A 14,078-nucleotide genomic window follows, 5' to 3' on the forward strand; every position below is an offset into this window, starting at 1 on the left:
CTCAGTAAATATGACAAGGATTGTAATTCCGTCCATGCCATTTGTCTGCTGTAAGATTTTGGACAAGCCATTTAACTTTTCCATGCCTCAGTTACCTCATCTATCAAATGGGGATTAAGACTGCGAGCTTAATTTACCCTAGTTCTTAGAGCAGAGCCTGGCACATAGTAAGAGGTTAAAAATATCATTAAAAAAATGAAAGCACTCAATAAATACGATTAATAGATTAGGTGCTAAAATCTTCATATTGCACATATCTCTGTCCTCCAGTGGATCTATTACATAGTAGAGTGCTCTGCATACAGTTAGCACTCAATAAATATCGCTGAGTGATTGGTGGTTAATGATTGGTGGTCAATGCTGATGTTCCAATTTTGAACAGACTAGAGGGATTCCATTGTACGTGAAAAATTTCCACCTCAGGACTCTCCCCAGAACGGCCTTCATGTCCCGGTTCCTCAGGCTGTAGATGAGGGGGTTCGGGGGGGGGGGCACCACGGTGTAGAACACGGACAACAGCAGGTTCAGCGTCGAGGGCGTGTCTGAGGGAGGTTTGAGATGGGCAGAGAAGGAGGTAGAGAGAAACAAAATGACGACGACGAGGTGAGGCAAGCAGGTGGAGAAGGCTTTGGCCCGGCCCTCGGCGGCTGGCATCCTCAGCACAGCCCGGAAGATGCACGCATATGAGACGACGATGCAGACGAAACAACCGAGGCACAGAAACACGCTGAGGCCCAGAACGGCGATCTCGTCAATGTAGCTTCTGGAACAGGAGAGCCGGATGAGGGAGGGGATGTCGCAGAAGAACTGACGGGTGGCGTTGGTGTCACAGAAGAGGAGGGAGAAAGTCACGCAGTGTGGATACCTCCGTTCAAGCCCCCCGCTGAGCCATGAGGCGGCGGTCATCTTCCCACAGCCTCCTCGGCCCATGATGACCTCATAGCGCAGGGGGAAGCAGATGGCAGCGTAGCGGTCGTAGGACATCGCCGTGAGGAGGAACACCTCTGAGGTTTCAAACAGGACCACCGAGAAGACCTGGGCGGCACAGCCCAGGAAGGAAATGGATCTACGGTCCGTCAAGGAGTTGTGGATGGATTTGAGGACGGTTACAGAGATGTAGCAGAGGTCGAAGACGGACAGGTTCCTGAGGAAGAAGTACATGGGGGTGTGGAGGCGCTGGTCGAGGTCAGTGACGACGACGATGAGGAGATTCCCCATCAGAGCCACCAGATAGACAAGGAGGAACAGTGCGGCCTGGACAAGCTGCAGCTCCCGGACCTCCGAGAATCCCAGCAGGAGGAATTCCTTCATCGCAGTGTGGTTGACCATTTCTTCCTTGTGGGGAAATAGGAAATAGGGTCCTGTGGGATGGATGGAGGTGAAAATATTAACTTATCCAAGCAGTGTGGTTTAGTTACCAGAGCACGGGCCTGGGAGTCAGAAGACCTGGACTTTAATCCCGGTTCTGCCATGTGTCTGCTCTGTCACCTTGGGAAGTCACTTCACTCCTCTGGACCCCAGTAACCTCTACTGTAAAATGAGGATTAAATTTTAGTCTTTCCTCCTTTTCATTTTTTTCCTCTGCTCCTCTCTACTCAGCACGTGACGTCTACAGATGAAAGACATTCAATCAATCCTATTAATTGATTGATGGATTGACTATTGGGAAATGTTGCCCAGGAAGGGAAATATTTGAGAAAAATCCCAGAAACTTTAATTTGTCTCCAAAACGAGGAGAGCTGCAGCTACAGCTGAACCCAAGCTCCTCCAGTTTTCATAATAATAATAATAATAATAATAATGGTATTGTTATGTATCAACGGTATTGATATGTCCCATATCCCTCCTACCATTCCTTTCCAGACTCCTTGAACGAGTTGTCTACACGCGCTGCCTAGAATTCCTCAACAACAACTCTCTCCTCGACCCCCTCCAGTCTGGCTTCCGTCCCCTTCATTCCACGGAAACTGCCCTCTCAAACGTCACCAATGACCTCCTGCTTGCCAAATCCAACGGCTCATACTCTGTCCTAATCCTCCTCGACCTCTCAGCTGCCTTTGACACTGTGGACCACCCCCTTCTCCTCAACACGCTATCTGACCTTGGCTTCACAGACTCCTTCCTCTCCTGTTTCTCCTCTTATCTCTCCGGTCGTTCTTAGTCTCTTTTGCAGGCTCCTCCTCCCCCTCCCATCCTCTTACTGTGGGGGTTCCCCAAGGTTCAGTGCTTGGTCCCCTTCTGTTCTCAATCTACACTCACTCCCTTGGTGACCTCATTCGCTCCCACGGCTTCAACTATCATCTCTACGCTTATGACACCCAGATCTACATCTCTGCCCCTGCTCTCTCCCCCTCCCTCCAGGCTCGCATCTCCTCCTGCCTTCAGGACATCTCCATCTGGATGTCCGCCCGCCACCTAAAGCTCAACATGTCGAAGACTGACCTCCTTGTCTTCCCTCCCAAACCTTGTCCTCTCCCTGACTTTCCCATCTCTGTTGACTGCACTACCATCCTTCCCGTCTCACAAGCCCGCAACCTTGGTGTCATCCTCGACTCCGCTCTCTCATTCACCCCTCACATCCAAGCCGTCACCAAAACCTGCCGGTCTCAGCTCCGCAACATTGCCAAAATCCGCCCTTTCCTCTCCATCCAAACCGCTACCCTGCTCATTCAAGCTCTCATCCTATCCCGTCTGGACTACTACTACACCAGCCTTCTCTCTGATCTTCCATCCTCGTGTCTCTCTCCACTTCAATCCATACTTCATGCTGCTGCCCGGATTATCTTTGTCCAGAAACGCTCTGGGCATATTACTCCCCTCCTCAAAAACCTCCAATGGCTACCAATCAATCTGCGCATCAGGCAGAAACTCCTCACCCTGGGCTTCAAGGCTCTCCATCACCTCGCCCCCTCCTACCTCACCTCCCTTCTCTCCTTCTACTGCCCAGCCCGCGCCCTCCGCTCCTCCACCGCTAATCTCCTCACTGTACCTCGTTCTCGCCTGTCCCGCCACCGATCCCCGGCCCACGTCATCCCTCGGGCCTGGAATGCCCTCCCTCTGCCTCTCCGCCAAGCTAGCTCTCTTCCTCCCTTCAAGGCCCTGCTGAGAGCTCACCTCCTCCAGGAGGCCTTCCCAGACTGAGCCCCTTCCTTCCTCTCCCCCTCGTCTCCCTCTCCATCCCCCCATCTTACCTCCTTCCCTTCCCCACAGCACCTGTATATATGTATATATGGTTGTACATATTTATTACTCTATTTATTTATTTATTTATTTATTTTACTTGTACATTTCTATCCTATTTATTTTATTTTGTTGGTATGTTTGGTTTTGTTCTCTGTCTCCCCCTTTTAGACTGTGAGCCCACTGTTGGGTAGGGACTGTCTCTATGTGTTGCCAATTTGTACTTCCCAAGCGCTTAGTACAGTGCTCTGCACATAGTAAGCGCTCAATAAATACGATTGATTGATTGATTGATTGGTATTTGTTAAACACTTAATATGTGCCAAGCCCTGTTCTAAGCGCTGGGGTAGATACAAGGTAATCAGGTAGTCCCACGTGGGGCTTACAGTCTTAATCTCCATTTTACAGATGAGGTCACTGAGGCACGGAGAAGTAAAGTGATTGCCCCAAGTCACACAGCTGATAAATGGCAGAGGCGGGATTAGAACCCATGACCTCTGACTCCCAAACCCACGCTCTTTCCACTAAGCCATGCTGCTTCTCCCAATCATTCAGTCAATCTATCAATGGTATTTATTGGCTATTTGTAGAGCACTGTACTAAATGCTTGGGAGAATATAATTCAACAGAATTAGCAGACATGTTCCTTGCCCACAATGAGCTTACAGTCTGGAGGGGGAGGCAGACATTAATATAAATAAATAAATATGGTACAAGGCACCATATTACAGGCCACGTCAGTATGGAGGGCAAATTAACACTTCATTCATTCAATCGTATCTATTGACGAAAGGGTTAGAGCAGAGGGAGGGAGGTGTGTGGATGGGGAGGGGAGGAGGAGCAGAGGAAAAGCGGGGCTCAGTCCGGGAAGGCCTTCTGAAGGAGGTGAGCTCTCAATAGGGCTTTGAAAGGAGGAAGAGAGCTAGTTTGGCGGCTGTGTGGAGGAAGGGCATTCCAGGACAGGAGAAGGATGTGGGCCGGGGGTCTATGGTGGGACAGGCGAGAACGAGGCCCAGTGAGGAGGTGATCAGCGGCAGAGGAGTGGAAGGTGCGGGCTGGGCTGGAGAAGGAGAGAACGGGGGTGAGGTAGGAGGGGGCGAGGTGATGGAGAGCCTTGAAGCCAACTGATGGAGAGCTTTTCGGGGCAGGGTCTCTGCAGCCTCCAAGGGACCCTCAAACTACAAAGCCTGGGAGAAGCAGCATGCCCTAGTGGAAAGAGCATGGGCCTGGAAGTCAGAGGAGCTGGATTCTAGTCCTGGTTCTGCCAACTGCTTGCTGTGTGACCTTGGACGAGTCACTTAACTTCTCTGTGCCTCAGTTCCCCTCTTCTCTCCCTTACATAGATTGTGAGCCCCATGTAGGACAGAGACTGTATCCAACCTAATGAACTTGTAATATACTCCAGCTCTTACAATAATAATAATAAAATAGTGGAACAACCCAGAATGTAGAGCGGTAGAATAGAACAGTAATTAGAATAATAATAGTAATATTATGCGAAAATAATGATGATGCACCCAGTAAGCGCTCAATAAATATGATTGAATGAATGAATGATGATGATTCATTCATTCCTTCAATCATATTCATTGAGTGCTTACTGTGTGCAGAACACTGTACTGAGCGTTTGGGAAGTACAAGTCGGCAACATATAGAGATGGTCCCTACCTAACAACGGGCTCACTGTCTAGAAGCGGGAGACAGACAACAAAACAAAACATGTAGACAGATGTCAAAGTCGTCGGAACAAATAGAATTAAAGCTATATGCACATCATTAACAAAATAAATAGGATAGTAACTATGTACAAGTAAAATAAATAGATTAATAAATCTGTACAAATATATATACCAGTCCTGTGGGGAGGGGAATGAGATAGGGTGGGGGGATGGGGAGGAGAGGAAAAAGGGGGATCAGTCTGGGAAGACCTCCTGGTGGAGGTGAGCTGTCAGTAGGGCTTTGAAGGGAGGAAGAGAGCTAGCTTAGTGGATGTGTGGAAGGAGGGCATTCCAGGCCAGAGGAAGGACGTGGGCTGCGGGTCGATGGCGGGACAGGCGAGAATGAGGTACCGTGAGGACGTTAGCGGCAGAGGAGCAGAGGGTGCGGGCTGGGCTGTAGAATGAGAGAAGGGAGGTGAGGTAGGAGGGGGCGAGGTGGTGGAGAGTCTTGAAGCCGAGACGGAGGAGTTTTTGCTTGATTCGTAGGTATTCAGGCAGCCACTGGAGATTTTTGAGGACGGGGGGCGGGGGGAATATGCCCAGAGCGTTTCCGCACAGAGATGATCCGGGCAGCAGCGTGAAGTATAGACTGAAGTGGGGAGAGACAGGAGGATGGGAGATCAGAAAGAAGGCTGATGCAGTAATCCATTCGGGATAGGATGAGAGATTGAACCAGCAAGGTAGAGGTTTGGATGGAGAGGAAAGGGTGGATCTTGGCAAAGTTGTGGAGGTGAGACCGGCAGGTTTTGGTGACAGATTGGATATGAGAGGTGAACGAGAGAGCTGAGTCGAAGATGACACCAAGTTGCGGGCTTGTGAGACGGGAAAGATGGTAGTGCCGTCTACAGTGACGGGAAAGTCAGAGAGAGGGCAGGCATGATGATGATGATGGTATTTGTTAAGCGCTCACTATGTGCCAAGCACTGTTCTAAGCACTGAATAATGATATGGTAATGATGATAATGATATCGGAACAAACAGAAACAGCGTGACTTAGTGGATAGAGCCCGGACTTGGGAGTCAGAGGTCGTGGGTTCTTATCTTGGCTCCATCACGTGTCCACTGTGTGACTTTGGGCAAGTCATTCCACTACTCTGTGTTTCCGTTCCCTCATCTGTAAAATGGGGATGAAGAATGTGAGCCCCACGTAAGTCAAATGATGACTTTGTGTCTACCCGAGGGCTTAGAACGGTGCTTTGAACATAGTAAGCGCTCAACAAATACCATCATCATCATAAAAAACCTCTCTGTTCTCAGTCCCTGCTTCGACCAGAACATTTCTCCCCAGGCTAGTCATCCCGTGTCCTGTAAACAGTACCCTGGCCGTGGTCTAATAGAAAGAGTATAATCCCGGCTACATCGCTTGCATGCTGTGTGATCTTGGGCACGCCACTTCACTTCTCTTCATTTCCTCAGCTTATTTTTAAAATCAGGAAAATCAAGTTCACCTTCCTCACGGGTCTTCTTAGAATCAGGTCTGGAATGAAATGAGAGAGCTTTGATTGCTTCCTCTAGATGGTCAGCTCGTTGTGGACAGGGAACGTGTCTACAGAACAGTGCTTGGCACATAGTAAACGCTTAACTAATATCGTCATTATTATTATTACCAACTCTGTTATATCATATTCTTCCAGTTGTTTAACTCAGTGTTCTTCACATAAGCACTCAATACCACTGATTGATAGATTTATGTCTGCCTCTCCATGTACATTGTAAACTCAGTGGGGCATGAATCATGCCCACCAACTCTATTATATTAGACCCTTCCCATCGCTTGTTCAGTGCTCTGGACACAGTGAGCGCTGATTAATACCACTGCTTCTTTGACTAACGTCTGCCTCTAATTCTAGACTGAAAGCTCGTTCATTCCTTCATTCAGTCGTATTTATTGAACGTTTACTCTGGGCAGAGAACTATACTAAGCACTTGGAAAGTACAATTCGGCAGCAGGGACAATCCCTACCCAACACCCAACAACAGGCTCACAGTCTAGAAAGGGGAAACAGACATCAAAACAAAACAAGTAGACAGTCAAAAACAAAACAAGTAGACAGGCAGTGGGCCGCGAACGTGTCTACCCACTCTGTACTTGTTTGCTCTCCCAAGCTCTTAGTGCAGTGCTCTGCACCCATAAAGCACCCATTGATTGATGGATTCTCTCTTTAGCTCTCACAATTACACAGGTCTTAGCCACTGCACTCACAATCGCCAGAAAGTACTCTAGATCTTTGATGGTCTTCCCATCTGAGCCCATAACTGGTGGCCAATATTTTCAGAACAACGTGCTGCAGAAACAGAGGAGCCAGTTTTATGAATTCCTGAAAAGCCTACGACTCTCATCTTCTCCCATCCCCTGGGGATCCCGCCTGCTCACAGAAGCTAGGCTTCCCAGTGGGCCGTTACGTTGAAACTCTAGAAGCAGAAAAATTGCAAAACTGAAGGGAGAGATTGGTTCACCTAGATTTATCTGCCTAGATTTACAATAATTATTAATATTGTCGTCATTGTTGTTGTATTTATTAAGCGCTCACTAGACTACTATATTTGTTTAGCAGTCTGCTATTATTATGGTCTATATTAAGAACTCACTATATTATTATTATGGCATTTGTTAAGAACTTACTCTATTCTTATTATGGTATTTGTTAAGCACTAACTATATTATTACTATGGCATTTGTTAAGCACTTTATTATTATGGTATTTGTTAAGCACTCACTATCACATTAGATTTGTTAAACACTCATTATGTTAATATTATGGGATTTGTTAAGCTCTCACTATATTATTATTTCAGTATTTTTTAAGCACTCACTATATTATTATTATGGCATTTATAAAGCACTTGTATTCTTATTATGGCATTTGTTAAGCACTTACTATGTTATTATTGTGGTATTTGTTAAGCACTCGTTATGTCATTATTATGTCATTTGTTAAGCACTTACAATATTCTTATCATCGTTGTGGAATCTTCTTCGAGGATGAAGGACAACAATCAATCAATGGTATCTACTACGGAATTAAGTGCTTAGTACAGTGCTCTCCACGTGGTAGATACTCAATAAATACCATTGATGATGATGCAGAGCACTGTACTAAGCGCTTGTGAGCATTCGATGCAACAGAGTTAGTAGATATGATTTCTGTCTACTTTTAGATTGTAATCTGCATGAGGGACAGGGACTGTGTTTAATTCCCCACCCGTGTACTTTCTCCTATCATTTATGACAATAATAATAATAATGATAATAATAATGATAATGACATTTGTTAAACGCTTCCTATGTGCCAAGCACTGTTCTAAGAGCTGGGGGGATACAAGGTAATCACGTTGCCCCACGTGGGGCTCATAGTCTTAATCCCCATTTTCCAGATGAGGTAACTGAGGCCCAGAGAAGTGAAGTGACTTGCCCAAAATCACACAGCTAACAAGTGGCGGAGCCGGGATTAGGACCCACGGCCTCTGACTCCCAAGCCCAGGCTCTTTCCACTGAGCCACGCTGCTTGTCTTATTCATTCAGTCGTATTAACCGAGCTCTTACTATGTGAAGAGCACTGCACTAAGCGCTTAGTTCAGTGCTCTGCACCCAGTAAACACTTAATGAATGCAATTACGACTTCTACTATGTACCTGAACGTGAATTCCTGGACCACAGGTTAGGTGGATTGTCCAAACAGCGCTTAGAATAGCGTTTGATGCATAGTAACCGCTTAACATATTCCATAAAAACAAACACAAAAAAAACTCCAGGTGTTCCAGGAGATTAGAAAAGACCTGGCAGGAAGTCCAGTGTCTCAGGTGGTTTCACTGTGTCTCTGAGCTCCTTGACCCTCCCTAGACAAGCACCCCCAACTAGTAAAAGTGGTGACGGGGTATACATAGTGATACAAAGATGCCCCACAACACGTCCCAACAGGAGAGGGATAAAATATCCCACCCTCCCTCGGCTCGGTTCGTTCCATCCTCTCGTCGAAGGGAGAAGAGGTGAAAATCTGAGATTTTCTCTTGGGGTTTCAGCGTTCGTAGAAAAGGAGGCGGACGAGATTGGTCGACTCAATCCCTCCCATCTCAGTTGGTGACCGGTACGTGAGAACTCTATGTGCTATTTTATCACTTGTCAGGTTGTCAGGAAAAGTGTTGGGTGTGGGGTTTAGCGGCCACAGAGGAGAAGCAGTGTGGCCTATTGGAAAGAGCCCGGGCCTGCGAGCCAGAAGGATCTGGGTTTTAAGCCCGGCTTCGATGCTTGTCTGCTGTCTGCCTTGAACAAGTCACTTGGCTTCCCTTTGCCTGTGACTTCAATTGTAAAATGGGGATTAAGACTGTGAACCCCATGTGGGACAGGGACTGTGTCCAACTTGATTAGCTTGACTCTACCCCAGTACTTCGTATAGCGCCAGGCACATAGTAAGTGCTAAACATATACCATAATAAATACATTTTTTCCTGAAAGGATCCAGAGTCTCCATGCATCTCTAGACTGCATGATCGTCTATTTATTTATTTTTATTCATTTATAATTTATTAAACACTCCTCATGTGTCAAGCACTGTTCTAAGCACTGGGGTAATAATCATAATCATAATGATGGCATTTATTAAGTGTTTACTACGTGCAAAGCACTGTTCTAAGTGCTGGGGAGGCTACAAGGTGATCAGGTTGTCCCAAGGGGGGCACACTCTCAATCCCCATTTTACAGATGAGGTAACTGAGGCACAGAAAAATTAAGTGACTTGCCCAAAGTCACACGGTTGACAATTGGTGGAGCCGGGATTTGAACCCATGACCACTGACTACGAAGCCCGGGCTCTTTCCACTAAGCCACGCTGCTTCCCTTGGCTCTTGTATCTTCTCATAGATACAAATGAATCTGTTTGGATGCAGTTCTGGTCCCACATATGGCTGACAGTTTAAGTAGGAGGGACGACAAGCTCAGTGAGGTCAGGGAATGTGTCTATCAATTCTGTTGTATTCTCCCAAGTGCTTAGTGTAGCACACAGTGAGCGCTCAGTGAATACGACTGGTTGATCGATATTGATGTGGGGATAAAGGGTGTTACTAATGGAAAGAGCAGAGACCTGGGAGTCAGAGGGCTGGGAGTCACTTCCCTGCTGTGTTATCTTAGACAAATCACTTAAATTCTATATGACTCTGCTTCCTCATCTATAAAATGGGCATTAAAATGTCTGTTTTCCTTCATCTTAGACTATGAGCCCCATGTGGGACAGGAACTGCATCTGATCTGATAATAATAATAATAATAATAATGGTATTTGTTAAGCACTTACTATGTGCTAAGCACTTTTCTAAGCACTAGGATAGATACAAGGTAATCAGGTTGTACCATGTGGGGTTCCCACTCTTAATGCCCATTTTACAGATGAGGTAACTGAGGCGCAGAGAAGTGAAGTGACTTGCCCAAAGTTACACAGCTGAGAAGTGGCAGAGCCGGGATTAGAACCCACGTTCTCTGACTCCCAAGCCCAAGCTATTTCCACGAAGTCACGATTGGACTTTATCCATTCCAGTGATTGCTCAACAAATGCCACAAGTAGTATTCAAATCTGGTGAATCGAACATATTATTATTATTATATAAGTGCTGAGATGGATACAAGATAAACTGATTGGACACAGTCCTTGGACTGATATTATAAGAGGGAGGGAAAACGGGTATTGTATCCCCATTTTACCAATGAGGAAACGGAGGCACAGAGAAGTTAAGGGGCTTTCCAAAAGCCACACAGCCAAAAATAGCAGTCCCAGTTCTCGAACCCATATCTCATGTCTTTCAGTCCTGAACTAGGCTAGGATTGGTAAAGTAAAATATGACAGTATCACAAAGGATAATCAGTCAAACAATCAATCAATGGAATGTATTGAGTGCTTACTGTGTGCAGAGCAGTGGACTAAACACTTGGGAGACTACAGCAAAACAGAGTTGGTAGTCACTGTTAAGTACTTACTATGTACCAGGCACTGTACTAAGCACTGAGGTAGATACAGGCTAATTAGGTTGAACCCGGTCTTAAGCCCCATTTTATAGATGAGGGGACTGAGGCACAGAGCTGTGACTTGCCCAAGGTCACACAACAGACAAGAGGAGGAGGTGGAATTAGAACCCAGGTCCTTCCGACTCTCAGGCCCGGGCTTTAGCCACTAGGCCACACTGTTTCTCAAGTTCCTCCTCCACCTCTCATTCGGGTTGTGAGCTGGGGGGATCCCCTCTAGGAGAAAATAAAATCCCTCCTGCTGGCCCACGGGTGCTGACAGGGTCCAGCGATCTGAGGAATTTGGAGGGTCAGGCAGGAAGCAGGCCCGAGAAGGTATCAGGATTAAGTCCAGCATTCTTTCACATCCGCTGTTCATTTCCCCCGCCTCTCCCTCCTCACTGTGTGAGAACCGGGCCTCCACGTGACTTGATTTCCCTCTAGGGACCTGGGACTAAACCTTTCAGGTAGCTGCTGTATTTTTTTTCTTTTCCCTCAGCCCCGGGCAGCCTCTGCCGAATACTCCGTCTAGCTGGTAGGCCCCTGAGACCTCGTTAGGAAGTCCACCCTCTTGCGTCTAATTAATAACATTCTGAAGCGCTCCACGCGTTGCACTTTAAACGAGTCCACAAGAGACTCCCTGCAATGGGCAACGCTTGGTTGCTAATTTCCACCGAGCTCGTTCTAGCCTGGGAGAGCCAGGTTTCAGAGCAATAGATAATGCTTCTGGTGGCTTTTGGGCTGCTGGGATGGAGGGAGGGAGGAAGGGTCCCCGGTAGGGTCGAGGCGGGGGCGGAGGATGGAGCCCCATGTAGAACAACGACTGCATCCAACCTGCTTAACCTGTATCTACCCCAGCTCTTAGGACATTGTTTAGGGCAGAGTAAGAGCTTAACAAGTACTGATGTTATTATTATCAATAATTCTTCTTCTTTTTAAATTATTATTATTACTATTATTATTATTATTACTCTCCCAAGGGTTTAGTGCACACAGTAAGCGCTCAATAAATATGATTCAAGATTGATTGACTGATAGTAAATTATATTGTATCAACCTATCCCGGTAGACTGGAAAGTTCCTGAAGGCAGGGATTACAACCTTTCCTACTATTTGTCTCCTTCCAACAATTGGGAATAACTCTCACAAAGAGGAATTTCTGATGGTGCTCGTGGCTGTCCAAAGCTAGTCACACTCTCTCAGCCCTACTTGTCATTTACCCTCTGCAAGACATTCTGGGACCCACTGAAGGCCGAGGTGACTGTCCGTAGTGCTGACACTGTGCTGAAGCACCGTATCCCGGCTGGTGGTTGGCATGGTAGTGAGGTTTGAGGAGGAAGGAGGGGACGTGTGTAATGGTTGAGGGTTACTGAACTGGAAAACACCTCTCCTCCTACAAGTCCACCTCCCCCACTAGTGGCCGAAGCCTTGTTCCGAACCCCAATTTAGGCCACAGACTGCTCCATCTCTTCCATCCTCATCTTGGTCCCCTTCCCCGCCCCTCCATCCCACTCACTCCCAGTCCCTCTCACCGGGGCAGCGTGGGGCTTGAGGTCAATGACCTCTGCAGGGCTGGGCTGGTCCCCTCGTTCCCCCCAGACTCCTGGGTTCGGTCAGCCAGGAAGGAACAAAGAGGAGCTCTCGATCCCCCTATGCTCTCCCTCAGACCTCGAAAAACTCTCCAGATGGGGCCCTGTCCCTGTAGATAAAGCAGGAGCTGCTCCGAGGGAGATCCCTAAAGGATACCTGGGCGCCTTGCTGAGGCACCTCGTGGCCTGGGCAAGCCAGGTACGATATGGTCACGTGGTTTCTGAGGATCCTGGGAGACAAGGCCCGGTCTCTGCAGCATCAGCGATGGTGCCGGCCCCTGGGGTTCCCGTAAAAACAGCAGCATCCGCATTCCAGCGTCCCAACGATTCCTGTTTTCAACGACAGTTTTTAGCCACTGTAATTGGTATCACCTTTGTCTAATTCAAAACCTGAAACACTCAATCTGTCAGTTAATCAGTCAATTATAACTTTTTCTTATGGCCTTTATGAGGCTCTTACTATGTATCAGGCAGCATACTAAGTTTTGGAGTAGATACAAGCTAATCAGACTGGACAGAGTCCACGTTCCCCAATGAGCTCACATCTCAAACCCCGTTTTACAGATAAGGGAACTGAGGCACAGAGAAGTTAAAGGACCCTGCCCAAGGTCAAACAGCAGACATGTGGTGGAACCGGGATCAGAACCCATATGCATTTGAATCTCAGGCCCGTGCTCTACCCTTTAGGCTATGCTGCTTCTTCTGATTTGTCCTGATTGCAAATCCACCGAAGCGCTATTCATAATGACTATATGAACTGTACGCCTGAATCAAGTGTTCATCCTCTTTCTCATCTTTCCCTTCTCTCCTTCCTCCTCTAGGTAATGTACTGTATGTCTATCTCCCCCATTGGATCATAATCTCCTGGAGAGCACCAACAATGTAATTTTATCTTTTATCACCTCTCCAGAGAGCTTACTACACTGCTTTGCACCCAGGATGTGGTGAATAAATACCATTGATAATAATAATAGTAATAATTGTGGTCTTCGTTAAGCGCTTAACTCTGTGCCAAGCACTGTTCTAAGTGCTGAAGTACATACAAGGTAATCAGGTTGGACACAGTCCCTGTCACACATGGTGCTCACAGTCTCAATCCCCATTTTACAGATGAGGGAACTGAGGCACAGAGAAGTCAAGTGACTTGCCCCAGGTCACAGGGCGTTCAGGTAGAGGAACTGGGATTAGAACACGCGACCTCTGACTCCCAAGCTCGTGCTCTGGATGGACGGATGGATGGATAGATGAATAGTTGGAAGAATGGATGGATGGAAAGAAGGAAAAATAGATTGATGAGAGAGGATGGATTTGACAACACAGATGGAGTTGCAGTCATCCTTTATTCCATTCTCCCATACACTTCCCATTTTCCAACTTTCATACCCACCCCTAGAGTCATGCTAAGGAGCATATCGTTATATTTTCATAGTCATTGCTAATAATGCCATTATTGTATTTATTAAGAGGTTGTGTGCCTAAATTGTTCTACTTGCTGGAGTAGAAACAAAAGAATCAGTACAGACACAATTCCTGTCTCATAGTGGCTCAGAGTGCAAGGGGAAGAGAGATTTTAGGGATATTATGTCACTGCCCCTAGGTCAC

General features: G+C 46.9%; 1 protein-coding gene across 1 annotated transcript; it reads right to left on the minus strand.

Moving 5' to 3' along the window:
• Positions 1 to 354: 354 nt before the first annotated feature.
• Positions 355 to 1,329, minus strand: LOC119922560 (olfactory receptor 14A16-like). The gene has a single exon (XM_038742315.1). The coding sequence runs from the start codon at positions 1,327 to 1,329 to the stop codon at positions 355 to 357; it is 975 nt and encodes a 324-aa protein (XP_038598243.1).
• Between the last annotated feature and the right edge of the window lie 12,749 nt (positions 1,330 to 14,078).

This window comes from Tachyglossus aculeatus, unplaced genomic scaffold, assembly GCF_015852505.1.
Source record: "Tachyglossus aculeatus isolate mTacAcu1 unplaced genomic scaffold, mTacAcu1.pri scaffold_108_arrow_ctg1, whole genome shotgun sequence".
Lineage (NCBI taxonomy): Eukaryota > Metazoa > Chordata > Mammalia > Monotremata > Tachyglossidae > Tachyglossus > Tachyglossus aculeatus.

What these genes read in the sequence shown, in the direction of transcription:
- LOC119922560 (XM_038742315.1), bottom strand. Translation starts at nt 1,329, where the DNA reads ATGGTCAACCACACTGCGATGAAGGAATTCCTCCTGCTGGGATTCTCG.